The sequence below is a fragment of the Microchirus variegatus genome, assembly GCF_963457635.1.
Source record: "Microchirus variegatus genome assembly, chromosome: 10".
In the NCBI taxonomy this organism is placed as follows: domain Eukaryota; kingdom Metazoa; phylum Chordata; class Actinopteri; order Pleuronectiformes; family Soleidae; genus Microchirus; species Microchirus variegatus.
Genome location: NC_139811.1, coordinates 15,600,346 through 15,625,736, shown reverse-complemented (window position 1 = coordinate 15,625,736; position 25,391 = coordinate 15,600,346). Strand labels below are relative to the sequence as shown.

At 39.3% G+C, this 25,391-nt stretch overlaps 4 protein-coding genes across 4 annotated transcripts in view; all 4 read right to left on the bottom strand.

Annotated features, from left to right (window-relative positions):
- Positions 1 to 1,226: 1,226 nt before the first annotated feature.
- On the bottom strand, positions 1,227 to 6,132 carry LOC310932805 (cytochrome P450 2K1-like; the record flags this gene model as incomplete). The annotated part of the gene is made up of 11 exons (XM_083896168.1): positions 6,053 to 6,132; positions 5,563 to 5,613; positions 5,267 to 5,465; positions 4,507 to 4,669; positions 4,275 to 4,424; positions 4,022 to 4,182; positions 2,340 to 2,519; positions 2,101 to 2,242; positions 1,830 to 2,014; positions 1,517 to 1,658; positions 1,227 to 1,414 (listed from the first exon to the last, which is right to left on the bottom strand). Exons 3-11 carry the CDS (start codon positions 5,462 to 5,464, stop codon positions 1,227 to 1,229), a joined length of 1,509 nt encoding a protein of 502 aa, XP_083752294.1. The 5' UTR covers position 5,465; positions 5,563 to 5,613; positions 6,053 to 6,132.
- A 472-nt stretch (positions 6,133 to 6,604) lies between these two features.
- LOC310932497 (cytochrome P450 2K1-like) lies at positions 6,605 to 11,094 on the bottom strand (the record flags this gene model as incomplete). The annotated part of the gene is made up of 9 exons (XM_083895822.1): positions 6,605 to 7,136; positions 7,239 to 7,380; positions 7,555 to 7,739; positions 7,817 to 7,958; positions 8,056 to 8,235; positions 9,583 to 9,743; positions 9,832 to 9,981; positions 10,064 to 10,226; positions 10,900 to 11,094. The coding sequence occupies 9 exons, from the start codon at positions 11,092 to 11,094 to the stop codon at positions 6,949 to 6,951; spliced, it is 1,506 nt and encodes a 501-aa protein (XP_083751948.1). The 3' UTR covers positions 6,605 to 6,948.
- A 942-nt stretch (positions 11,095 to 12,036) lies between these two features.
- Positions 12,037 to 17,110, bottom strand: LOC310932804 (cytochrome P450 2K1-like). The gene is made up of 9 exons (XM_083896167.1): positions 16,641 to 17,110; positions 15,805 to 15,967; positions 15,573 to 15,722; positions 15,320 to 15,480; positions 13,660 to 13,839; positions 13,421 to 13,562; positions 13,149 to 13,333; positions 12,833 to 12,974; positions 12,037 to 12,730 (listed from the first exon to the last, which is right to left on the bottom strand). Exons 1-9 carry the CDS (start codon positions 16,854 to 16,856, stop codon positions 12,543 to 12,545), a joined length of 1,527 nt encoding a protein of 508 aa, XP_083752293.1. The 5' UTR covers positions 16,857 to 17,110; the 3' UTR covers positions 12,037 to 12,542.
- Positions 17,111 to 19,474: 2,364 nt separating this feature from the next.
- The window catches only part of abca3b (ATP-binding cassette, sub-family A (ABC1), member 3b), a gene marked incomplete at both ends in the record, with an annotated part of 35,833 nt that continues 29,916 nt past the window's right edge, over positions 19,475 to 25,391 (bottom strand). Inside the window, 9 exons of the mRNA XM_083896166.1 lie at positions 19,475 to 19,662; positions 19,744 to 19,885; positions 19,969 to 20,153; positions 20,934 to 21,072; positions 21,180 to 21,359; positions 21,623 to 21,783; positions 21,906 to 22,055; positions 22,167 to 22,329; positions 22,402 to 22,510. Of these exons, the coding sequence (XP_083752292.1) occupies positions 19,475 to 19,662; positions 19,744 to 19,885; positions 19,969 to 20,153; positions 20,934 to 21,072; positions 21,180 to 21,359; positions 21,623 to 21,783; positions 21,906 to 22,055; positions 22,167 to 22,329; positions 22,402 to 22,510 (1,417 nt within the window). The remainder of the gene's footprint in view (positions 19,663 to 19,743; positions 19,886 to 19,968; positions 20,154 to 20,933; positions 21,073 to 21,179; positions 21,360 to 21,622; positions 21,784 to 21,905; positions 22,056 to 22,166; positions 22,330 to 22,401; positions 22,511 to 25,391) is intronic.

Genomic DNA, 25,391 nt, shown 5'->3' with positions numbered 1-25,391 from the left:
GAACCCTTTATCAGTTGTTTCCGGGCACCAAGCCATCTGAACAACCTTGGAAAGCTGTTGTATAACTGTTAATGAAGAAAAAAAACAATTCACAATATGTTTACTTACAAGCAAACAGCAAGCAATGGTTATGAAACTGAACATTTTGAATTGGAGATCTTCTGGAATACTGGAAAATGCCTTGTTCCTTTGTCTTCTCTTTGTGGTGAAAATAGAGGAAAAACGAACCTTTAGATATATATACGGTATAAAAAAACTTACATTCAAACGAGTTCATATGAGCTTATAGTCTACAATCAATCATCTCTTCTTCTTCTCCCATCATAAAGATCATTGGAGACAGATCTGTTTACCCTGTCAATATTACTTACCTGGAACAGGTAAGAGCTTGACCTTGGTTAACCCCTAAACCAAAACACTGACATCAACAGTGACAATTTTGACAGTAGTAGATTATTAATATGGGACACATTCCATTACCTGTAATGAAGATGACCCCAGGAGCTGTGAGTGTTCTTTCTGGTCTGGTCCACCATCGATCTGAAGTCTTCGTCATCACAAATTAAATCTTTTCCCATACACAAAAGAACAGATGATGTTGGAGACAGCGTAGCTCAGACTGGGTGGTGTCAAACGCCTAAGCTAAAAGAAAAAAATTATAATATTGGAGAAATTCCATTATATTATGTCTTATACACTGTCTGAGAATGGTGTTACTTATTGATAGTTACTGTTTCACCACATTATGTAAAGGAGAGTTTATTTATACAGCACAATTCATCACAAAGTAACCCAGCAGTGTGCACAACATTTGAACGAGAAAGGGCCTGACAGCTCACAGCTCATGAAGTAAAAAAGTTAGGGTGAGTGAACTTAAACATACTGTATGTCCACAGCATTTTCAGAGGAATACACATCTACGTACCTGTGGCAGGATATGGAGGCGATCGGATTAACAGGGTCAAAATTTGTACATACAATTTCAGTGTTACCTACTGTGTTACTGCCAGTCTCCCTGAGGAGAGTGTAACTTATTGATAGAAAAATAAAGAGTAACACAAAATTATGGCAAGGATAGTTTATTTATACAGCACATCTCATCACAAAGACACCCCGTGTGCTTAATTACACAAAATCAGACTAGAGCCAAACAGAGTATTAGGCTTGTCGAAGCAAGATAATTAAGTAATATGCTCCCTTTGTAGTGCCAGACCACACTGTCTTTCTCATTGACGACTGACAGCACACAGCTCATGAGGTAAAGGGCTGAGCGTGAAGCCCACAAGCGGTGTGAGATCCAGTTGGTCCTCCGTAACTCCAGGAGGAGGCGTGAAACGAAAGTGCTGAAGTAGAGAGGTGAATAAGAGGAAGAGCTCCATCCTGGCCAGACTTTCTCCAAGGCACACTCTGCGACCTGCAAGAACAAAGAGATCAGAGAGCAGGTCAGTTGAACGAAAACAACCACACCATCTGCAATCTGTGGAGAACATTGTCCAATGATGTAAATATACTGTACCTGCAGAGAATGGCATGAAGGCATCTCTCTTTATAAATCTGCCCTCCTTATCCAAGAAGTGCAAGGGGTTGAAAGTGTGTGGACTCTCCCATCGACTCTCATCATACAGGACAGAGGTTAGAAGAGGAAACACAGTAGTTCCCTGTCAACCAAAGAACAAAAACACTATTAACAGGATCTTCAGAAACAGATGAACATCAATGCCCCCCCTTCTGCTCATCCTTTAAGTATCCTCGATGACAATGTTCTCACAAAGGCCCCAGATGTTGTTGCCCAGCAAAAACAAAACTGTATGAATTTGTAAGTGACTGACCTTCTTGATAAAGCATCCCAGAAAAGTGACATCTTTGCTGGTTTTGTGAGGAATAGACATGGGGACAACGTTGGCCAGTCGCTGTATCTCGTGGATGACGGCATCAGTGTAGGGCAAGTTCTTCCTGTCAGTCACTCGAATCTGACGACTTCCAACCACCCTGCTGAGCTCCTCATGGACTTTGTCTGAATACAAATTATGCAAGATGCTACTTTAACCACAATTTTAGATAAAAATGAGCCTGTATATGCCTGTAGATGTGTTGTCGCACCTTGAATATGAGGGTACTTGGACATTAAAAGTAGGCTCCAATGTAGAGAAATCGCTATGGTATCAGTTCCAGCTGCAAACAGATTTATGACACTATAGAGCAGATTGTTATCGTGGAAGTGCGAGTCGTTGATTCCAGACTCCTAGAATAACATAGAAAGGAGAAGAAGAAAGGTTGTACAAAATGACTGATCAGTATAAATCAGCCTAAAAATGGATTCAAGAGGATGAACGACCCACCTCCAGATGTTGCTTTCGACTCAGGAAAACGTCAATAAAGCATCTGCACATCTCAGGGTTCAGGGTCTCCTTAAGTTCTGCTATTATCCTTCTTGTTTCTGAAATGCTGTCTTCCACATTCTTCATCAAATCTCTCCAGGTTTTAAGACAAGGGCCCAGCCAAGGGAATGCATTGTATATCTGGAGAGGTGTACAATAAAAAAATAAAATAAGAAAAACCTAAATCAGTTAGTGATAGTCCAAGGACAACTCCAATGGTGAGCTGTTGAATTTGGTAGGCCATTATCATTGTCTATTTTAGTATTACAATTAAAACTCATACAATATAGAGTCATATTTATGTTGTTATATTAGAGTTAGTTTCAAAACCTGAATACAAAGAATTGTAATTGATGTCTGGAGATTTTACAGATTAGCCATACACTTTGTTTAAAAAAACAAACAAATAAAATATATATAAAACTATTTTTCCATAAAAGTAAATATATGCAATTCATATTTCATGAACCACAGAGACATTATATTTCTTTCATGCAAAGTCTTTCTAATTTCCGGGGTATTATTGTTGTTGATGATGTTATTATTCTGCCTCCGTTTGCTCTCTGTAAACAGAAACAATGCAACATTATTTATATGCTGTGTCCTTCATCTGAAAATTGGCTCTGTCAAGCAATACTATCAGACATGACTGAGGGAGTGTTTGTGTGTATAGACCCCTTGGCAGCCTACGTCATGCGCACTTCTCTCTACTGCGCATGTCGGTTTCAGAAAGCGCTATTGTAAGCAACACAACAACATGTCTTATTGTGCTGTCGGCCTGAAGTTTTACCGGATACCGAGTTGCACCTCTTTCAAGGCTAACTGGAGACGTCTTTGGTTGCAAGACATCAGGAGGAGCGGCTGGAACGAGCAAATGATAAAAGAAGCAAGAATTTGCCGTGATCACTCCATATCAGTTGACGTTACATTCATTTATGGCATCAGGTAACAAGCTAACATGAATGAAGTAATTATTACTATGCATAACAATGTTAAAAATCAAAGTTTGAGAGTAACAGCATAATTAAACTCAGGTTTAAGTCAAACTACCGTAGCTTAGAAGCTAATGTACTCCGGTTGTTTTGCTAGTTGTGAAGAACTTTCCAGCAGGTATGGAGCATGTATATTTTCCTGTTTTTCATCTGTAACTGATCATCAGAAGCTGTATGCTTTGTCGGTTTTGTCTCCTTGGAATAAAGACTTGGAGTGTCAATCAGGTACAAGTGGATATCGGGCCACTGCAGAAGGGGCCACTTTGTCTCGTCATTAATCCACTCAGCGGCACCTAAAATATGTGTGCCATCAAGCTGTATCCCATTCACCAAGGTGAATTTCCAAGCATAACTGGCTTTATCACGAGGCGACACGCTGGCATAGGACGAGGAAAACATCTCCTTTTTTTATCTGTCTGAATTCATACATCAGAGACGACTAACTTCACGACAACACTGCTACTTAAACGCTGAGTGGTGCCCTTCTGCAACCGGGCTGCGTGCGCATCCGCAATGTTTGTAAACAACCAAGAGCCCTATACAGCAGCAGTATGTGTGGGGACAGGAAGTGTTAACCCCTGTGTAGCGCTGATAAGTGAATCACAGCCATGTGAAACAATAAAAGGTGCAATCATTCTGTCACTGCAGTACCAGAATGGAAGCTGTTCCTGTTAGACGGATGGACTCAATATCCCGTTCCAATATGGTATGGAGTTCAGGATCTTTGTAGTCAAACCTCTTCCCAAACATGAGCGCGGATATAACATTTGAAGACGCATAAGAAACAGTCCTCCTGTTGTTGAAGGCTTCACCTGATAGGAGTAAAATCACAACCAGCCACTAAATGTGAATTACTCGAGGGAATGCTGCAAACTTAAAACCGACCTGGTTTAAGTTTGGTTACCTTTATGTAGCTCAAATTCTTGAATTAGGTGGTGACATTCCTCGATAATTGTTTCTTCACTAGTCCTTCTTCCCATTCCGAAGTCTCTCAGTGTGCTCAGAGCAAAACGCCTCATCTCTTTCCATACTTCGCCATTGGTAAACAAGATGCCTGAAAACAAATGTTGTTGACATGTGTTTAACCCAAAAGTTTCTAGCTTGTTAACAAAAAAAATGGTTACACCTTTTCGTACCATGTCCTTTGTTAAAATCGTAAAATACAGGCATGACTTCTCTGTCTCCAAACTCCTCGGCATAGTTGACCAGAGCTTTTCTGACTGTCTCGTATCCTGCCAGGACCACCACCTTCTTAGGTCCCAGGTATACTGTAAATACTGGCCCATATTTTTTTGCCAGCTATAAACATCAAGGCAAATAAAAATGAGACTCCCAGAACAATATACATTCCATTACTATATAATAAAAAAAACATATTCATGTATGCATTAAAATTAACTACTATTGTAGCATCCAGTCAAGGAAAAAGGGGGAACCATTATTGACTGTCAAAATGTTTACATGATCTTGAAAGACCAACAACGTAAGAGCTAAAATTAAACAGAAAACAACACAACATTAGCATGTCTGTGGCAAATAACATAGCAGATGGATCTTCATCACTGAGTAAGCTAGCAGACACAAAAGTTCACATAGCTAGCCATTAAATAAAAGACACAAAACAATATTTACCTTGTTGCCACTCTTGACTGATGCTAATATTATTTTAATTGTTAATCTTTGCAATGTTTATTGCCCTCTGAACTTTAACACGGATACAGACTTTCAAACTAAACGTCCTGTTAAACCAGAAATAACAAACTGTCACGTCGACGATCGCTAAACACAGTTGCTAACTTGACATATATGTATAATATATTTAATGATATAAATGTACTGCCTCTGTGCGAAGTGCAATGGAAAAAATCATAAATATTTTACAATAACAATCCTCACATCAAAAAGAGAGGTGTCCAGTCTCTTCAAATCCACCTGAAGCAGGTTACCAAGCAGGGGAACAGGTTTAGGTCCTGGAGGCTCCCTCCGGTTATCTTTGGTGCCGAATCTTAAATAAAGAAGATGGAGGACCAGCAGAGCCACAGTGGCCCCAAACAGGAAGAGTGAAGTGGAGCAGGGAAGATCTCCAAACATCATGCTACAGTCAGTCAACATGGAGAAACACACTGTGTCAGTTCAGGTCATCAGAGTGTAGATACAGGCAGCTGAACTTGATGTATTAAGATTTCTTCTACCTTTCTGAGTAACTGGTGGGGAAACTGCAGGCACAGACTTGATTACCTGAGCTGTAACAGGCGTAACAGGCTTGGGTTTTTAGTTTCACCCTATTGTTGTGTTTGAAGCATGACGCACTTTCAATATATGCCCGTTATTGACATGCAAACATTTACTGAATAGGTTTACATAACAGTATATAACTTTATGTGTATGAACAATGGGTATAACTACAGCAACTCCTTGTTTCCATGTTTAGGAAAACATGAAAACATTCTGTTTCAAGCAGAACTCTCCATTGTTTGTTTTTCACATTTTGCCACATTCACAAAACAGACAGAGTTGTTTGGAGCTGAACTACAATATTTGAAAATGGTTTGAATGCAACTTGTTTGTATTTAAAACCGATACAATTAAGTTAGAAAACATGCAGACTTCTCTCACAAAAATAAATACATACAAATCATGTTTTAGACTTTGCTGGTAATTAATCTGGCAACTTAACCTTACCTTCAGGTGAAAAGTCTTCAAATTATTTCGACTTTTCTAAACCAACGACGCTTATTTATTTATATTTAACTCGAAACAAGCGACGAATGTCACGTCTAAAGTGCAATGGTTCAAGTCGGTCTAACCGCAGACCAGTACAAAAGACGCCCAGTAAACGACACGCCCCTCACAGTACACGACACGCCCCCTCACATTACACGACACAATTCAAATCATAAATTAAAACAAGTCGAGTCGCCGTATGTCCGGTTTTCAAAATAAAGGCAGAATAATACTTATAAAAATAACGTACTGAAAGTATTAGTTTTTTAATAGCTTTACTTTTTGTCAGATAAAGTTGGATGGTTTTCATTGAAAGAATGTTTTTGCTGTTTGATTCACATTATCCAGGAAGAAAAACAAAGACACAAAATAAAGTATAAAAATTATGTAATCGCAAATATAGTGAATGACATGATCACAAGGAAAATTACAATAAACAATATTTTATACAATATCTAATTGCAGTTAAAGAAAGAAGAAACATAAATATTTGTACTGTAAAATGTATACATATAAAAAAATGTAATCTATTAATTACTTTTTCATTTTGCATCAGACAGAGCTCAGTATATGTACTCGTACATATACCACCTGCATCTCTGCCGCAAGTGTCCAATTTGGGAAGGAACCCTTGATCAGTTGTTTCCGTGCACCAAGCCATCTGAACAACCTTGGAAAGCTGTTGCATAACTGTGAATGAATAAAGAAACAATTCACAATATGTTTACTTGCAAGCAAACAGGACGCAGTAGTTTGAACATTTTGAATAGGAGATCTTCTGGAATAGTTGTCTTCTATTTGTGGTGAAAATAGGGCAAAACCAGGAAAAATAGTGCCAGCCCACACTGTCTTCCTCATTGACGACTGACAGCACACAGCTCATGGGGTAAAGGGCTGAGCGTGAAGCCCACAACCGGTGTGAGATCCAGTTGGTCCTCCGTAACTCCAGGAGGAGGCGTGAAACGAAAGTGCTGAAGTAGAGAGGTGAATAAGAGGAAGAGCTCCATCCTGGCCAGACTTTCTCCAAGGCACACTCTGCGACCTGCAAGAACAAAGAGATCAGAGAGCAGGTCAGTTGAACGAAAACAACCACACCATCTGCAATCTGTGGAGAACATTGTCCAATGATGTAAATATACCGTACCTGCAGAGAATGGCATGAAGGCATCTCTTTTTATAAATCTGCCCTCCTTATCCAAGAAGTGCGAGGGGTTGAAAGTGTGTGGACTCTCCCATCGACTCTCATCATACAGGACAGAGGTTAGAAGAGGAAACACAGTAGTTCCCTGTCAACAAAAGAAGAACAAAAACACTATTATTAGGATCTTCAGAAACAGATGAACATCAATGCCCCACCTTCTGCTCATCCTTTAAGTATCCTAGATGACAATGTTCTCACTAAGGCCCCAGATGTTGTTGTCCAGCAAAAACAAAACTGTATGAATTTGTAAGCGACTGACCTTTTTGATAAAGCATCCCAGAAAAGTGACATCTTTGCTGGTTGTGTGAGGAATAGACATGGGGACAACGTTGGCCAGTCGCTGAATCTCGTGGATGACGGCATCAGTGTAGGGCAAGTTCTTCCTGTCCGTCACTCGAATCTGACGACTTCCAACCACCCTGCTGAGCTCCTCATGGACTTTGTCTGAATATAAAATTATGCAAGATGCTACTTTAACCACAATTTTAGATAAAAATTAGCCTGTAGATGTGTTGTCGCACCTTGAATATGAGGGTACTTGGACATTAAAAGTAGGCTCCAATGTAGAGAAATCGCTATGGTATCAGTTCCAGCTGCAAACAGATTTGATACACTATAGAGCAGATTGTTATCGTGGAAGTACGAGTCGTTGATTCCAGACTCCTAGAATAACATAGAAAGGAGAAGAAGAAAGGTTGTACCAAATGACTGATCAGTATAAATCAGCCTCAGAATGGATTCAAGAGGATGAACAACCCACCTCCAGATGTTGCTTTCGACTCAGGAAAACGTCAATAAAGCATCTGCACATCTCAGGGTTCAGGGTCTCCTTAAGTTCTGCTATTATCCTTCTTGTTTCTGAAATGCTTTCTTCCACATTCTTCATCAAATCTCTCCAGGTTTTAAGACAAGGGCCCAGCCAAGGGAATGCATTGTATATCTGGAGAGGTGTACAATAAAAAAACAAAAAACCCTAAATCAGTTAGTGATAGTCCAGGGACAACTCTGGTGAGCTGTTGAATTTGGTAGGCCATTATCATTGTCTATTTTAATATTACAATTAAAACTCATACAATAAAGAGTCATATTTATATTGTTATATTAGAGTTAGTTTCAAAACCTGAATACAAAGAATTGTAATTGATGTCTGGAGATTTTACAGATTAGCCATACACATACACTAAAAAAACAAACAAATAACATATATATAAAACTATTTTTCCATAAAAGTAAATATATGCAATTCATATTTCATGAACCACAGAGACATTATATTTCTTTCATGCAAAGTCTTTCTAATTTCCGGGGTATTATTGTTGTTGATGATGTTATTATTCTGCCTCCATTTGCTCTCTGTAAACAGAAACAATGCAACATTATTTATATGCTGTGTCCTTCATCTGAATATTGGCTCTGTCAAGCAATACTATCAGACATGACTGAGGGAGTGTTTGTGTGTATAGACCCCTTGGCAGCCTACGTCACGCACACTTCTCTCTACTGCGCATGTCGGTTGCAGAAAGCGCTATTGTAAGCAACACAACAACATGTCTTATTGTGCTGTCAGCCTGAAGTTTTACCGGATACCGAGTTGCACCTCTTTCAAGGCTAACCGGAGACGTCTTTGGTTGCAAGACATCAGGAGGAGCGGCTGGAACAAGCAAATGATAAAAGAAGCAAGAATTTGCCGTGATCACTCCATATCAGTTAACGTTACATTCATTTATGGCATCAGGTAACAAGCTAACATGAATGAAGTAATTATTATATATTTTCCTGTTTTTCATCTGTAACTGATCATCAGAAACTGTATGCTTTGTCGGTTTTGTCTCCTTGGAATAAAGACTTGGAGTGTCGATCAGGTACAAGTGGATATCGGGCCACTGCAGAAGGGTTCACTTTGTCTCGTCATTAATCCACTCAGCGGCACCTAAAGTATGTGTGTCATCAAGCTGTATCCCATTCACCAAGGTGAATTTCCAAGCATAACTGGCTTTATCACTAGGCGACACGCTGGCATAGGACGAGGAAAACATCTCCTTTTTTTATCTGTCTGAATTCATACATCAGAGACGACTAACTTCACGACAACACTGCTACTTAAGCGCTGAGTGGTGCCCTTCTGCAACCGGGCTGGTTGCGCATCCGCAATGTTTGTAAACAACCAAGAGCCCTATACAGCAGCAGTATGTGTGGGGACAGGAAGTGTTAACCCCTGTGTAGCGCTGATAAGTTAATCACAGCCATGTGAAACAATAAATGTGTAATCATTCTGTCACTGCAGTACCAGAATGGAAGCTGTTCCTGTTAGACGAATGGACTCAATATCCCGTTCCAATAGGGTATGGAGTTCAGGATCTTTGTAGTCAAACCTCTTCCCAAACATGAGCGCGGATATAACATTTGAAGACGCATAAGAAACAGTCCTCCTGTTGTTGAAGGCTTCACCTGATAGGAGTAAAATCACAACCAGCCACTGTGAATTATTCGAGGGAATGCTGCAAACTTAAAACCGACCTGGTTTAAGTTTGGTTACCTTTATGTAGCTCAAATTCTTGAATTAGGTGGTGACATTCCTCGATAATCGTTTCTTCACTAGTCCTTCTTCCCATTCCGAAGTCTCTCAGTGTGCTCAGAGCAAAACGCCTCATCTCTTTCCATTCGTCGCCATTGGTAAACAAGAGGCCTGAAAACAAATGTTGTTGACATGTGTTTAACCCAAACGTCACTAGCTTGTTAACAAAAAAAATAGCTACACCTTTTCGTACCATGTCCTTTGTTCAAATCGTAAAATACAGGCATGACTTCTCTGTCTCCAAACTCCTCGGCATAGTTGACCAGAGCTTTTTTGACTGTCTCGTATCCTGCCAGGACCACCACCTTCTTAGGTCCCAGGTATACTGTAAATACTGGCCCATATTTTTTAGCCAGCTATAAACATCAAGGCAAATAAAAATGAGACTCCCAGCACAATATACATTTCATTGACTATATAATAAAAAAAAAACATATTCATGTATGCAATAAAATGAACTACTATTGTAGCATCCAGTCAAAGAAAGGGGGAACCATTATTGACAGTCAAAGAGTTCACTCGATCTTGAAAGACCAACAACGTAAGAGCTAAAATTAAACAGAAAACAACACAACATTAGCATGTCTGTGGCAAATAACATAGCAGATGGATCTTTTTCACCAAGTAAGCTAGCAAACACAAAAGTTCACATAGCTAGCCATTAAATAAGACACAAAACAATGTTTACCTTGTTGCCACTCTTGACTGATGCTAATATTCTTTTAAATGTTAATCTTTGCAATGTTTATTCTCCTCTGAACTTTGACACCGTTTGCTTCGTACTTTTTTGCTGTTAAGTTGCATCAGAAACACACAGATACAGACTTTTAAACTAAACTTCCTGTTAAACCGGAACTAACTAACCATCACATCAACACAGTTGCCAACTTGACATATATGTATAATAAAATGATATAAATGTACTGCCTCTGTGCGAAGTGCAATGGAAATATTTCACATTAACAATGTATATTTTACATTAACAATTGTACATTGTTAATGTAAATATTTTACATTAACAATCCTCACATCAAAAAGAGAGGTGTCCAGTCTCTTTAAATCCACCTGAAGCAGGTTACCAAGCAGGGGAACAGGTTTAGGTCCTGGAGGCTCCCTCCGGTTATCTTTGGTGCCGAATCTTAAGTAAAGAAAATGGAGGACCAGCAGAGCCACAGTGGCCCCAAACAGGAAGAGTGAAGTGGAGCAGGGAAGATCTCCAAACATCATGCTACAGTCAGTCAACATGGAGAAACACACTGTGTCAGTTCAGGTCATCAGAGTGTAGATACAGTCAGCTGAACTTGATGTATTAAGATTTCTTCTACCTTTCTGAGTAACTGGTGGGGAAACTGCAGGCACAGACTTGATTACCTGAGCTGTAACAGACATAACAGGTCTAACAGGCTTGGGTTTTTAGTTTCACCCTATTGTTGTGTTTGAAGCATGACGCACTTTCAATCTATGCCCGTTACTGACATGCAAACATTTACTGAATAGGTTTACGTAACAGTATATAACTTTATGTGTATGAACAATGGGTATAACTACAGCAACTCCTTGTTTCCATGTTTAGGAAAACATGAAAACATTCTGTTTCAAGCAGAACTCTCCATTGTTTGTTTTTCACATGTTGCCACATTCACAAAACAGACAGAGTTGTTTGGAGCTGAACTACAATATTTGAAAATGGTTTGAATGCAACTTGTTTGTATTTAAAACCGATACAATTAATTTAGAAAACATGCAGACTTCTCTCACAAAAATAAATACATACAAATCATGTTTTAGACTTTGCTGGTAATTAATCTGGCAACTTAACCTTACCTTCAGGTGAAACGTCTTCAAATTATGTCGACTTTTCGAAACACAACCGACGTTGTCAATGTCACGTTTAAAGTGCAATGGTTCAAGTCGGTCTAACCGCAGACCAGTACAAAACAAGCCCAGCACACGACACGCCCCCTCACAGTACACGACATGATTCAGATCATTAATTGAAACAAGTCGAGTCGCCGTATGTCCGGTTTTCAAAATAAAGGCAGAATAATACTTATAAAAAGCAAGGTACTGAAAGTATTCGTTTTTTAATAGCTTTACTTTTTGTCAGATAAAGTTGGATGGTTTTCATTGAAAAAAAAATGTGCTGTTTGATTCACATTATCCAGGAAGAAAAACAAAGACACAAAATAAAGTATAGAAATTATGTAATCGCAAATATAGTGAATGACATGATCACAAGGAAAATTACAATAAACAATATTTTATACAATATCTAATTGCAGTTAAAGAAAGAAAAAACATAAATAGTTGTACTGTAAAATGTATACATATAAAAAAATGTAATCTATTAATTACTTTTTCATTTTGCATCAGACAGAGCTCAGTATATGTACTCGTACATATACCGCCTGCATCTCTGCCTCAAGTGTCCGATTTGGGACGGAACCCTTGATCAGTTGTTTCCGTGCACCAAGCCATCTGAACAACCCTTGAAAGCTGTTGCATAACTGTGAATGAATAAAGAAACAATTCACAATAGGTTTACTTACGAGCAAACAGGAAGCAGTAGTTTGAACATTTTGAATAGGAGATCTTCTGGAATAGTCGTCTTCTATTTGTGGTGAAAATAGGGCAAAACCAGCAAAAAATAGTGTCAACCCACGCTGTCTTTCTCATTGACGACTGACAGCACACAGCTCATGAGGTAAAGGGCTGAGCGTGAAGCCCACAACCGGTGTGAGATCCAGTTGGTCCTCCGTAACTCCAGGAGGAGGCATGAAACGAAAGTGCTGAAGTAGAGAGGTGAATAAGAGGAAGAGCTCCATCCTGGCCAGACTTTCTCCAAGGCACACTCTGCGACCTGCAAGAACAAAGAGATCAGAGAGCAGGTCAGTTGAACGAAAACAACCACACCATCTGCAATCTGTGGAGAACATTGTCCAATGATGTAAATATACTGTACCTGCAGAGAATGGCATGAAGGCATCTCTTTTTATAAATCTGCCCTCCTTATCCAAGAAGTGCGAGGGGTTGAAAGTGTGTGGACTCTCCCATCGACTCTCATCATACAGGACAGAGGTTAGAAGAGGAAACACAGTAGTTCCCTGTCAACAAAAGAAGAACAAAAACACTATTATCAGGATCTTCAGAAACAGATGAACATCAATGCCCCACCTTCTGCTCATCCCTTAAGTATCCTAGATGACAATGTTCTCACGAAGGCCCCAGATGTTGTTGCCCAGCAAAAACAAAACTGTATGAATTTGTAAGCGACTGACCATTTTGATAAAGCATCCCTGGAAAGTGACATCTTTGCTGGTTTTGTGAGGAATGGACATGGGGACAACGTTGGCCAGTCGCTGTGTCTCGTGGATGACGGCATCAGTGTAGGGCAAGTTCTTCCTGTCAGTCACTCGAATCTGACGACTTCCAACCCCCCTGCTGAGCTCCTCATGGACTTTGTCTGAATACAAATTATGCAAGATGCTACTTTAACCACAATTTTAGATAAAAAATAAGCCTGTAGATGCCTGTAGATGTGTTGTCGCACCTTGAATATGAGGGTACTTGGCCATTAAAAGTAGGCTCCAATGTAGAGAAATCGCCATGGTATCAGTTCCAGCTGCAAACAGATTTGCAACACTATAGAGCAGATTGTTATCGTGGAAGTACGAGTCGTTGATTCCAGACTCCTAGAATAACATTGAGAGGAGAAGAAGAAAGGTTGTACCAAATGACTGATCAGTATAAATCAGCCTCAGAATGGATTCAAGAGGATGAACGACCCACCTCCAGATGTTGCTTTCGACTCAGGAAAACGTCAATAAAGCATCTGCACATCTCAGGGTTCAGGGTCTCCTTAAGTTCTGCTATTATCCTTCTTGTTTCTAAAACGCTGTCTTCCACATTCTTCATCAAATCTCTCCAGTTTTTAAGACAAGGGCCCAGCCAAGGGAATGCATTGTATATCTGGAGAGGTGTACAATAAAAAAAAACCCAAAAAAACCTAAATCAGTTAGTGATAGTCCAAGGACAACTCTGGTGAGCTGTTGAATTTGGTAGGCTATTATCATTGTCTATTTTAGTATTACAATTAAAACTCATACAATATAGAGTCATATTTATGTTGTTATATTAGAGTTAGTTTCAAAACCTGAATACAAAGAATTGTAATTGATGTCTGGAGATTTTACAGATTAGCCATACACATACACTAAAAAACAAAACAAATAACATATATATAAAACTATTTTTCCATAAAAGTAAATATATGCAATTCATATTTCATGAACCACAGAGACATTATATTTCTTTCATGCAAAGTCTTTCTAATTTCCGGGGTATTATTGTTGTTGATGATGTTATTATTCTGCCTCCGTTTGCTCTCTGTAAACAGAAACAATGCAACATTATTTATATGCTGTGTCCTTCATCTGAAAATTGGCTCTGTCAAGCAATACTATCAGACATGACTGAGGGAGTGTTTGTGTGTATAGACCCCTTGGCAGCCTACGTCATGCGCACTTCTCTCTACTGCGCATGTCGGTTTCAGAAAGCGCTATTGTAAGCAATACAACAACATGTCTTATTGTGCCGTCGGCCTGAAGTTTTACCGGATACCGAGTTGCACCTCTTTCAAGGCTAACCGGAGACATCTTTGGTTGCAAGACATCAGGAGGAGCGCCTGGAACGAGCAAATGATAAAAGAAGCAAAAATTTGCCGTGATCACTCCATATCAGTTGACGTTACATTCATTTATGGCATCAGGTAACAAGCTAACATGAATGAAGTAATTATTACTATGCATAACAATGTTAAAAAACAAAGTTTGAGAGTAACAGCGTAATTAAACTCAGGTTTAAGTCAAACTACCGTAGCTTAGAAGATAATGTACTCCGGTTGTTTTGCTAGTTGTGAAGAACTTTCCAGCAATTATAGAGCATGTATATTTTCCTGTTTTTCATCTGTAACTGATCATCAGAAACTGTATGCTTTGTCGGTTTTGTCTCCTTGGAATAAAGACTTGGAGTGTCGATCAGGTACAAGTGGATATCGGGCCACTGCAGAAGGGGCCACTTCGTCTCGTCATTAATCCACTCAGTGTGTCATCAAGCTGTATCCCATTCACCAAGGTGAATTTCCAAGCATAACTTGCATTCTCACTAGGCGACACGCTGGCATAGGACGAGGAAAACATCTCCTTTTTTTATCTGTCTGAATTCATACATCAGAGACGACTAACTTCACGACAACACTGCTACTTAAACGCTGAGTGGTGCCCTTCTGCAACCGGGCTGCGCGCGCATCCGCAATGTTTGTAAACAACCAAGAGCCCTATACAGCAGCAGTATGTGTGGGGACAGGAAGTGTTAACCCCTGTGTAGCGCTGATAAGTGAATCACAGCCATGTGAAACAATAAAGGTGCAATCATTCTGTCACTGCAGTACCAGAATGGAAGCTGTTCCTGTTAGACGAATGGACTCAATATCCCGTTCCAATATGGTATGGAGTTCAGGATCTTTGTAGTCAAACCTCTTCCCAAACATGAGCGCGGATATAACATTTGAAGACGCATAAGAAACAGTCCTCCTGTTGTTGAAGGCTTCACCTGATAGGAGTAAAATCACAACCAGCCACTAAATGTGAATTACTCGAGGGAATGCTGCAAACTTAAAACCGACCTGGTTTAAGTTTGGTTACCTTTATGTTGCTCAAATTCTTGAATTAGGTGGTGACATTCCTCGATAATTGTTTCTTCACTAGTCCTTCTTCCCATTCCGAAGTCTCTCAGTGTGCTCAGAGCAAAACGCCTCATCTCTTTCCATACTTCGCCATTGGTAAACAGGATGCCTGAAAACAAACGTTGTTGACATGTGTTTAACCCAAACGTCACTAGCTTGTTAACAAAAAAAATAGCTACACCTTTTCCTACCATGTCCTTTGTTAAAATCGTAAAATACAGGCATGACTTCTCTGTCTCCAAACTCCTCGGCATAGTTGACCAGAGCTTTTCTGACTGTCTCGTATCCTGCCAGGACCACCACCTTCTTAGGTCCCAGGTATACTGTAAATACTGGCCCATACTTTTTAGCCAGCTATAAAGATCAAGGCAAATAAAAATGAGACTCTCAGCACAATATACATTTCATTGACTATATAATTAAAAAAAAACATATTCATGTATGCAATAAAATGAACTGCTATTGTAGCATCCAGTCAAAGAAAGGGGGAACCATTATTGACAGTCAAAGAGTTCACTCGACCTTGAAAGACCAACAACGTAAGAGCTAAAATTAAGCAGAAAACAACACAACATTAGCATGTCTGTGGCAAATAACATAGCAGATGGATCTTTATCACCGAGTAAGCTAGCAAACACAAAGGTTCACATAGCTAGCCATTAAATAAGACACAAAACAATATTTACCTTGTTGCCACTCTTGACTGATGCTAATATTCTTTTAACTGTTAATATTTGCAATGTTTATTCTCCTCTGAACTTTGACACCGTTTGCTTCGTACTTTTTCGCTGTTAAGTTGCATCAGAAACACACAGATACAGACTTTTAAACTAAACTTCCTGTTAAACCGGAACTAACTAACCATCACGTCAACACAGTTGCTAACTTGACATATATGTATAATAAAATGATATAAATGTACTGCCTCTGTGCGAAGTGCAATGGAAATATTTTACATTAACAATGTATATTTTACATTAACAATTGTACATTGTTAATGTAAATATTTTACATTAACAATCCTCACATCAAAAAGAGAGGTGTCCAGTCTCTTTAAATCCACCTGAAGCAGGTTACCAAGCAGGGGAACAGGTTTAGGTCCTGGAGGCTCCCTCCGGTTATCTTTGCTGCCAAATTTTAAATAAAGAAGATGGAGGACCAGCAGAGCCACAGTGGCCCCAAACAGGAAGAGTGAAGTGGAGCAGGGAAGATCTCCAAACATCATGCTACAGTCAGTCAACATGGAGAAACACACTGTGTCAGTTCAGGTCATCAGAATGTAGATACAGGCAGCTGAACTTGATGTATTTAGATTTCTTCTTCCTTTCTGAGTAACTGGTGGGGAAACTGCAGGCACAGTGACATGGAAATTAAAACTGGGTATAACTGCAGGACCAAGGTATGGTTGTTCCAGAAACCGGAAACGGGTCGTTTTTTTTTATTCTGGCCAAAAAAGTAAAAACAGATATACCACCCAATATTTTCTTTTCATTGGTGGGTGGGTCTTCTGTGCCCACTTGCTTCTAATCGGCAATGTTTGCAATATACTCTTCAAAATAAAAGTACTACCTATTTGCCTTCAGTGCAATGTCAACACTAATATAGATAGATAGATAGATAGATAGATAGATAGATAGATAGATAGATAGATAGATAGATAGACAGACAGACAGACAGACAGACAGACAGACAGACAGACAGACAGACAGACAGATAGACAGATAGATAGATAGATAGATAGATAGATAGATAGATAGATAGATAGATAGATAGATAGATAGATAGATAGATAGATATCAAGCTGCTCACCTGCAGACTTTGGATGTGTGCTCATTAATACTAAATGGTTTATTGATTTTCAAATCATCTGTCATCTGGTGTGTGGTTAAAAAGTAATGCTACAGAGATTCATTCTCATGTGTAGCTGTGTAATTATGAAAAAGGACCAGCAGGTGTCGCCCCGTGAAAACCTCTGGATCATGTAGTACGGTGCCCTGCTAGGGTCAGGTGTGGAAAAAATAAAAATCGTTTGTAAACTGTTCCCTCAGATTCAAATGTCATGTTCTCAAATAAGTTTGCCAACTTACTGCAGAGTGTGGACACTTCTGGTTTTCAAATTAAAAGTGGGTATTAAATGTGTAAAACGTTTATTTTAAAAATATGAGAGTTAAGGTTTGTTTTGTATTTTAAATAACTAAATAAAGAGGTATGTCTCATTAAGCAAGTGAAATCCTGCACTGATTTTGGGCCAGCAGCTGAAATAACTTGGAAGCTATTGAGCTAAAATGCTAATATTTAAAAAATGTAAAATTATATATATATAATATATATATATATATATATATATATATATATATATATATATATATATGAGAAGTACTGAAATGGAATTAAAAGAGGTGTGTCTTGACTCAGCGGTCTTGTACAATGTTTCTGCACTGATTTCAAGTAATTTGGTCACATGACCTGGAAGCTCATCGTTGCTGTATTGTGTGTATGAAAATTCATAAACATTAAGAAAAGCATTAAAATGTGATTAAAAAAGAGGTGTGTCTCATACAGCAAGTGTGTATCTATCTGTCCAACACCTAGTCAAGACACACCTCTTTTTATTCCATTTTAGTACTTAATTATTATATTTTTATTTATTTATTTCTTTGTTTTTTAAATGTAAATATTACCTACCTACCTATCTACCTATATTAGTGTGGACGTTGCACTGAAGACAAAGAGGTGGTACTTTTATTTTGAAGAGTATAGCGTATAGCCAATCAGAGGCAAGTGGGCACAGAAGACCCACCCGACAATGTAAAAAAAAATATTGGGTGGTAACCGTGGTATATCTGACAGTAAAACCAGTGAAACGTTTTTGTTTTTTTGGCCAAAATAAAAAAAAACGACCCGTTTCCGAGTTCTGCCTTTGTCAACTGTACCCAAAACAAACAGAACCAACGTACATTGGTCCTGCAGCAACTCCTTGTTTACATATTTAGGAAAACATGAAAACATTCTGATGCAAACATGGAACTCTCCATTGTTTGGTTTGCACATTATTCCACATTCACAAAACACAGACAGAGTTGTGTGGAGCTGACAAGCGAATCTGCACTGCAAACATATTTGAAAATGGTTTGCAACTTACCCTTACCTTCAGCTAAAACGTCTTCAAATTATTTGAGTTTTCCAAACTAGCTATGTTTATTTATTTATATTTAACTCGAGACACAACCTATGTTGTCTATGCCACGTCTAAAGTGCAGTGGTCCAACTCGGTCTAACTGCAGACCCAGTACAAAACACGCCGAGTACACAACACGCCCCCTCGAGTCGCCGTACTTCCGGTTTTCAAAATAAAGGCAGAATAATACTAAAAGGCAACTTTCTGAAATTATTTGTTTTTTTAATAGCTTTACTTTTTGTCAGATTACGTCGGATGGTTTTCATTTTTTTAAAAAAAGAAAAAAGTGCTGTTTGATTCACATTATCCAGGAAGAAAAACAAAGACACAAAGTAAAATATCAAAATTATGTAATCGCAAATATGGTAAATGACATGATCACAAGTAAAATTACAATATACAATATTTTAAACATAAATATGTGTACTGTAAAATGTATATATATATATATATACACAAAAAAATCTATTGATTCCTTTTTTTCTATTTTGCATCAGAAATAATTGACAAAATCCTGCATACAGTATTTGTATTTGCATTATCCAGGAAGAGAAACACCAGGACAAAAATAAAAAAAAAATAGCAAAAAATGGAGATATCTACTCTAGGTATCTACTTCAGTATAATGGGGAGTATAACAAGACGTAGTTGAAATTCAATGCTCCAGCGTCCAGCTGTCTCCTTCACAGGCGACTGACGGCACACAGCTCGTGAGGTGAAGGCGTTAGAGTGAAGCCCACAGCTGGTGTGAGATCCAGTTCGTCCTCTGTAACTCCAGGTGCAGGAGTGAAGCGGAAACGCTGGAGGAGAGTGGTGAAGAAGAGGAAGAGCTCCATCTTTGCCAGACTCTCTCCAAGACACACTCTGCGTCCTGCAAGAAGAAAGGTTGCAGCAAAGGTCACGGATGTTCAAGTGTAAGAGAGATCTGATCCGTGGAGAACAGACAACATACCTGCAGAGAAGGGTAAGAAGGCATCTCTCCTGATGAATTTACCCTCCTTATCTAGAAAGTGGGATGGGTTGAAAGTGTGTGGGGTTTCCCATTCACTCTCATCATACAGGACAGAAGTAAGAAGAGGAAACACGATGGTTCCCTGGTGTTAAAAGAGAGGAAAAAATGTAAATACTCACTTTCACAGAATGAAAGAGCATGTTGGTCCAGATGTGATGAACTGACCTGTTTGATAAAGTAGCCCTGGAAGGTGATGTCACAGCTGGTTTTGTGAGGAATGGCCATGGGGACAATGTTGGCCAGTCTCTGTGTCTCATGGACGACAGCATCAGTGTAGGGCAGGTTTTTGCGATCATCAACCTGCACCTGACGGTTTCCTATCACCGTACTCAACTCCTCCTGGACCTGATCTGGGAACACAAGATAAAAGTCGTCATGTTCGCCTGGTCTCACAAAAGAAACTTTAAATTTCAGACTCTGTATTTTATATGTTCCCACTCAATGTTTCCACTTAATCTGCTGAACTTCTTTCTGTACATGTGACACCCACTGTCTGTCCTTCTGATCTCTCTTCTAGGTGAAAGACAACTCACCCTACCACTGAGCTACCGTGGCTCAATCCTAACTCCTCACATTTTTAATACTTTTACTTCTAAACATTTTATATCACAAAATTACATTTGATACTGCAATACAGAAAATTACATATACTTTAAGACTTTTACTTAAGTCATATTATAAAAAGTAAGTTCATCCTCTACCAAAGTCATTTTCTTCTAAGATACTTTTTATTTACTCAAGTATCCCTTTTAGGTACTTTAAACAAGACTGCTGCAAGGACTCCTTACTTTTCACTCAAATATTGTTTAAAAAATGATAACCAGAAATGTGTCTCACCCTTTTCCCTTAAACAAAACCAACAGATAAATGCATGTGTTTAATATTTAAACAAGCGCATTCCACCATGTGAAAGTCCAGAGTCCAAAGAAAGCACTAATTTTCTTTCCTTTCTACGACCACCCCCACACAAACGACCAAACGGAGGAAAAAGTGCCCGTCGTATATGCAATGTTGTTGTTTTTTTTTTGAGTAAAGCAGAACATTTAATTCAAGTTTATTTGCCCTTTTCTTTGCCAAATATTTAAAAGCATCCAAGGGTAAAAAATATGAATGTTTCTCTCTGTCATTACCTTGTATATGTGGATATTTGGCCATAAGCAGCAAACCCCACCTGAGCGTACTCGCTGTGGTATCTGTGCCTGCAGCAAACAGGTTAGTTATCGTGAATATTAGGTTTCTCTCATTGTAGTGAGTGTCCTGGACAGTTTGCTGTGGATTAAAAAAAAAAAAACACAGATACATCAGTATAAAATAGCCATGTACTACACTGCTATATATATTTAGTTTTATAAAGAACATGAAATATGTTGTTTTACTTCCGCTTTCTGCTTCCGATCCAGAAAACAGTCCACGAGTCCTCTGCAGGAGTGAGGACTTAGTGTCTCTTTCAGTTGCAGAATTAAATCTTTGACATCTCTGACCGTATTTTCATTATTTGCCAGTATGAGCTGCCGGGCTTTTATCCAATGAGCCAGCCTGGGAAACATGTTGTAAACCTGAAAAGCATAAACAGAAGATGAAATATGATAATCATTTAAAAAAATATATGCAACAAAGGAACAATCAGCTGGATCGGTTATGTGCCACGTGAGTGTAAAAGCGCGTATTTGATAAAGAATTAAAAAAGACGGCGCTCTTTATGTGTGGTATATGTACTCGTATGCACCAACCTGTGTATACGAGTACATCATCACTTCATGTTGACCATGTCATGAGTTGCCGCCATGCGATTGGCCGATTAGACAAGTGTATACTTTACCTGGACTGATGCAGAACCTGCGAGGCTTATGTTCTCATTTGCTCTTCGCACCAACTTTTGGAATCGAGGGTCGTCGTATTCAAATCTGCTTCCGTACACAATAGCAGAGATAATATTGGATGTGGCATGATTCATCGGACGTGCCGTATCAAATGGTTTTCCTTCGAAAGAAAAGGGAAAAAAAACAAATTGTCAATTGTCACATTGACACTTAAAATGTCACTCTGCATTGAAAAGTCATCGCACCCACTTAACCTTGTCATGTTTTATATTAACACGATACCTTTGTGCTGTTCCAGGACTTGCATGAGAAACTGACATTCCTCTAAGATTTTGCTCTCCACCAGTCGTTTCCCCATCCCAAAGTCTCTCATGGTGCTGAGGGCAAAACGTCTCAGCTCTTTCCACGACTCCCCATTTGCAAACAGAATTCCTATCAAACACGACGGTTAAAAAAGAACTCTGAAATATCGTGAATATTTGCCAGTGATTCTCCAGAATTACACAAAATACAATGTTAACATTGTAAAAGGGAGGATCATACCATGACCCTGATTGAGATCATGAAATATGGGGAAGATGTGTCGGTCTCCAAACTCTTCCGAGCAGCTCACCAGAGCCTCTTTGACTGCTTTGTATCCAGCCAGGACGACCACTTTATCGGTTCCCAGGTAAACCGTAAAGACAGAGCCGTATTTCTCTGAGAGCTGGTGGGAAATAATAATACTTCAATAACCATAATCATGTAGCAATAAAAAAGTAAAGCATGTTAAACTCACCTCACAGAGGGTTTTGTAGGGCCTCTTAAGATCAAGCTGTAATAGGTTTCCAAGCAGGGGCAAAGGCCTTGGTCCTGGGGGCTCCTTGCTCATTAACTCAGAGGTGAAGCTCCTGGAGACGACGTAAAGGAGAAGCAGGAGAAAAACTGTCCCCAACGCGGTGGTTGGACTGGTGTTGAGAGAGAAAACATCATCGAAGAGAAGAGCCATTTTCTCTTTTTCTGCTGCTGCTGCTGCTGCTGTTGTTGTTGTCGTCGTTTCCCCCTCTGACTGACCCAGCACAAAAGACACAATCACTATGTTGCTGTGAAGCGTTGTGTTACTAATCCTCTCCCCGCCCTCCTGAGCTGCAGTCACAGCCCTGGGAGACACACACATCTCTAAGGTATGGTGGAGTTTTAACCCTCAGTGACGGATGTTTATTGCCATAGCATGTTAAGTTAGTAATTTCCTCACAAGTCCAAACCAGCCAACATGCAAATACTTGTAACCTTTTATCAGAGGTTATTTTATGAGCTGTGAGTTTGGCTCTTCAGCCCCTCTGCAGTGGCTCCCTATAGCTTTGACAAAAACTAATTATTATAAATCATTCAAAGTGATACAGTGGTGGTATGCAAAGGTTTGGGCACCCCTGTGAATGTTCATGATTTTCCTTTATAAATCATTGGTCGTTTGGATAAGAAATTTCAGTTAAACATATCATATAGGAGACAAACACAGTGATATTTGAGAAGTGAAATAAAGTTTATATGATTTACAGAAAGTGTGCAAGAATTATTTAAACACAATTAGGCATGTGCATAAGTTATGGCACCGCAAAAGAAACATTTAGTGCATACTCCTTTTGCAGAAATAACAGCCTCTAAACGCTTCCTATAGCTTCTAATTAGAGTTTGGATTCGAGCAGAAGGTATTTTGGACCATTCTTCTTTACAAAACATCTCCAGTTCAGTCAGGTTCGATGGTTTCCGAGCATGGACAGTCCACTTTAAATCAAACCACAAATGTTCAATAATATTCAGGTCTGGGGACTGAGATGGTCATTCCAGAACATTGTATTTGTTCTCTGCATGAATGTCTTAGTAGATTTTGAGCAGTGTTTAGGGTCGTTGTCTTGTTGAAAGATCCAGCCCTGGCACAACTTCAACTTTGTCACTGATTCCTGGACATTGTTCTCCAGAATCTGCTGATATTGATGTTTTCCACCATGCATAACGTCCCTTGTTTTGCCCAAATAACTAGTTTTTAGTATTGTCAGTCCACAGCACCTTGTTCCAAATGTGCTTTAGCATACCTCAAGCGACTCCGTTTGTGACGGGTGCAGAGAAAAGGCTTTTTCTGCATTACTCTTCCATACAGCATCTCCTTGTGTAAAGTGCGCTGGATAGTTGAACGATGCACAGTGACAACATCTGCAGCAAGATGATGTTATAGGTCTTTGGAGCTGGTCTGTGGGTTGACTGTGACGGTTCTCACCATCCTTCGCCTCTGCTTATCTGAGATTTTTCTTGGTCTGCCTAGAGCAGCACCTCCCCACGGACTGTGACACACACACTCATTCACAAAAAGAAAGATGTTGACAGCCCGGTCGTTCATGCGGCGACACCGGAAGGGAATGCGGGGTTGCCGCTTGAGCAGGTGCAGTGAGCACCTAGTGACGAAGAGACACCGGAGATTGTTCGCGATGCCGCGGACAGTAATGTGCTCAAGCAGGGGCGCAAGTTTGAGCACAAAACAAGCATTAAGACATTTTTTTATATATATTTATCATTTAAAATACAAACTCTCAATGAGGACAACAATAACAACAATACACATGAAAAAAGAACAGGCACAGTGTAGAGTGCAAACCTAACAGTCGGGGAATCATGAAACAAAAAGGTAAATGGTAAATAAATCAAGACAAATAAATAATATACAATTTCTCAGGCAATACACATTCGACTCATTAAGACAACTTACCGCGTATGCCGTGAGCGTTTGGTTGTGGTCCGCCGTCTGGGCTCGTCTGTTCAAGGACACGCATTTATTTGGTTCCGACCCTAATTGGCCTCGTCCACGGCGATTATGACCCTGGGGAGGAATGAGGTGGGTCTTGTCCAAACCCCCTCTGTGCAGTGTCATTCCTACAACTTAGGAAAACAAACTGTATTGTGTTTATATTGTAAATCTGCGTATATGTATAGGGGTGCCCGAACTTTTGCATACCTCTGTATGTACCTCCCCGAAACCTCAGAAACTTGTGTTTGAAATATGGAAAGCCATCACGTCAAACACTGTTTTATTTACTTCAAAAAGTGGGTCAAACAGATCCACAAAGTTCTGTGGTTTATTTCTAGGTATAGGCCTACACATGCCAGTGGTTTTGTTGGTGTTTTCCTTTGTTAACGGGTAAAAACAGCAGTAGTTCTTACATTTCAATGTCAAATAATTTTTGCGGCTCCATATTAATTACATTTTGCTGGAAGAGTCAAAAATTCTGAATGTGTTTTTATCATATTTATGATTTCTTTTGCATGCCATGATGGAGTGTTTGACAGCACGCTTGTATTTATCATGAACATATGTTTTTTATTAATTCCACCGTGATTGACAAGGACTATAATTGGTCCGACAACGTGCACCTGTACAAGTTTGTTCACGCCCTTCAGGTAGGAACGCAGCTAGCAACAGAAAAATAAAAGGGAAGAAACATTTGGTGTCATGCCAATTATACCACTTATCATCATACTTTTATCATAGAGTCAAGTGTCACTTTATTTATTTAAAAGGAAAGAAAAGTCACCTGCTAGTATCAGGCTGGAAATCCCTGTTTTGCCTTCAGAAAACACCTTTATTCTTTATTCTATACAACAAGGTGATGGACACACTCAGATTTTAGTTCAGATTTGTCAGCCCACAATGCTAATTTCCTGTTTGACTACATTCCAAAGGTACAACAGTGTTATAGGTTGAGATCGGGTGACTGCAGAGTATGTTGTAGAAATTTC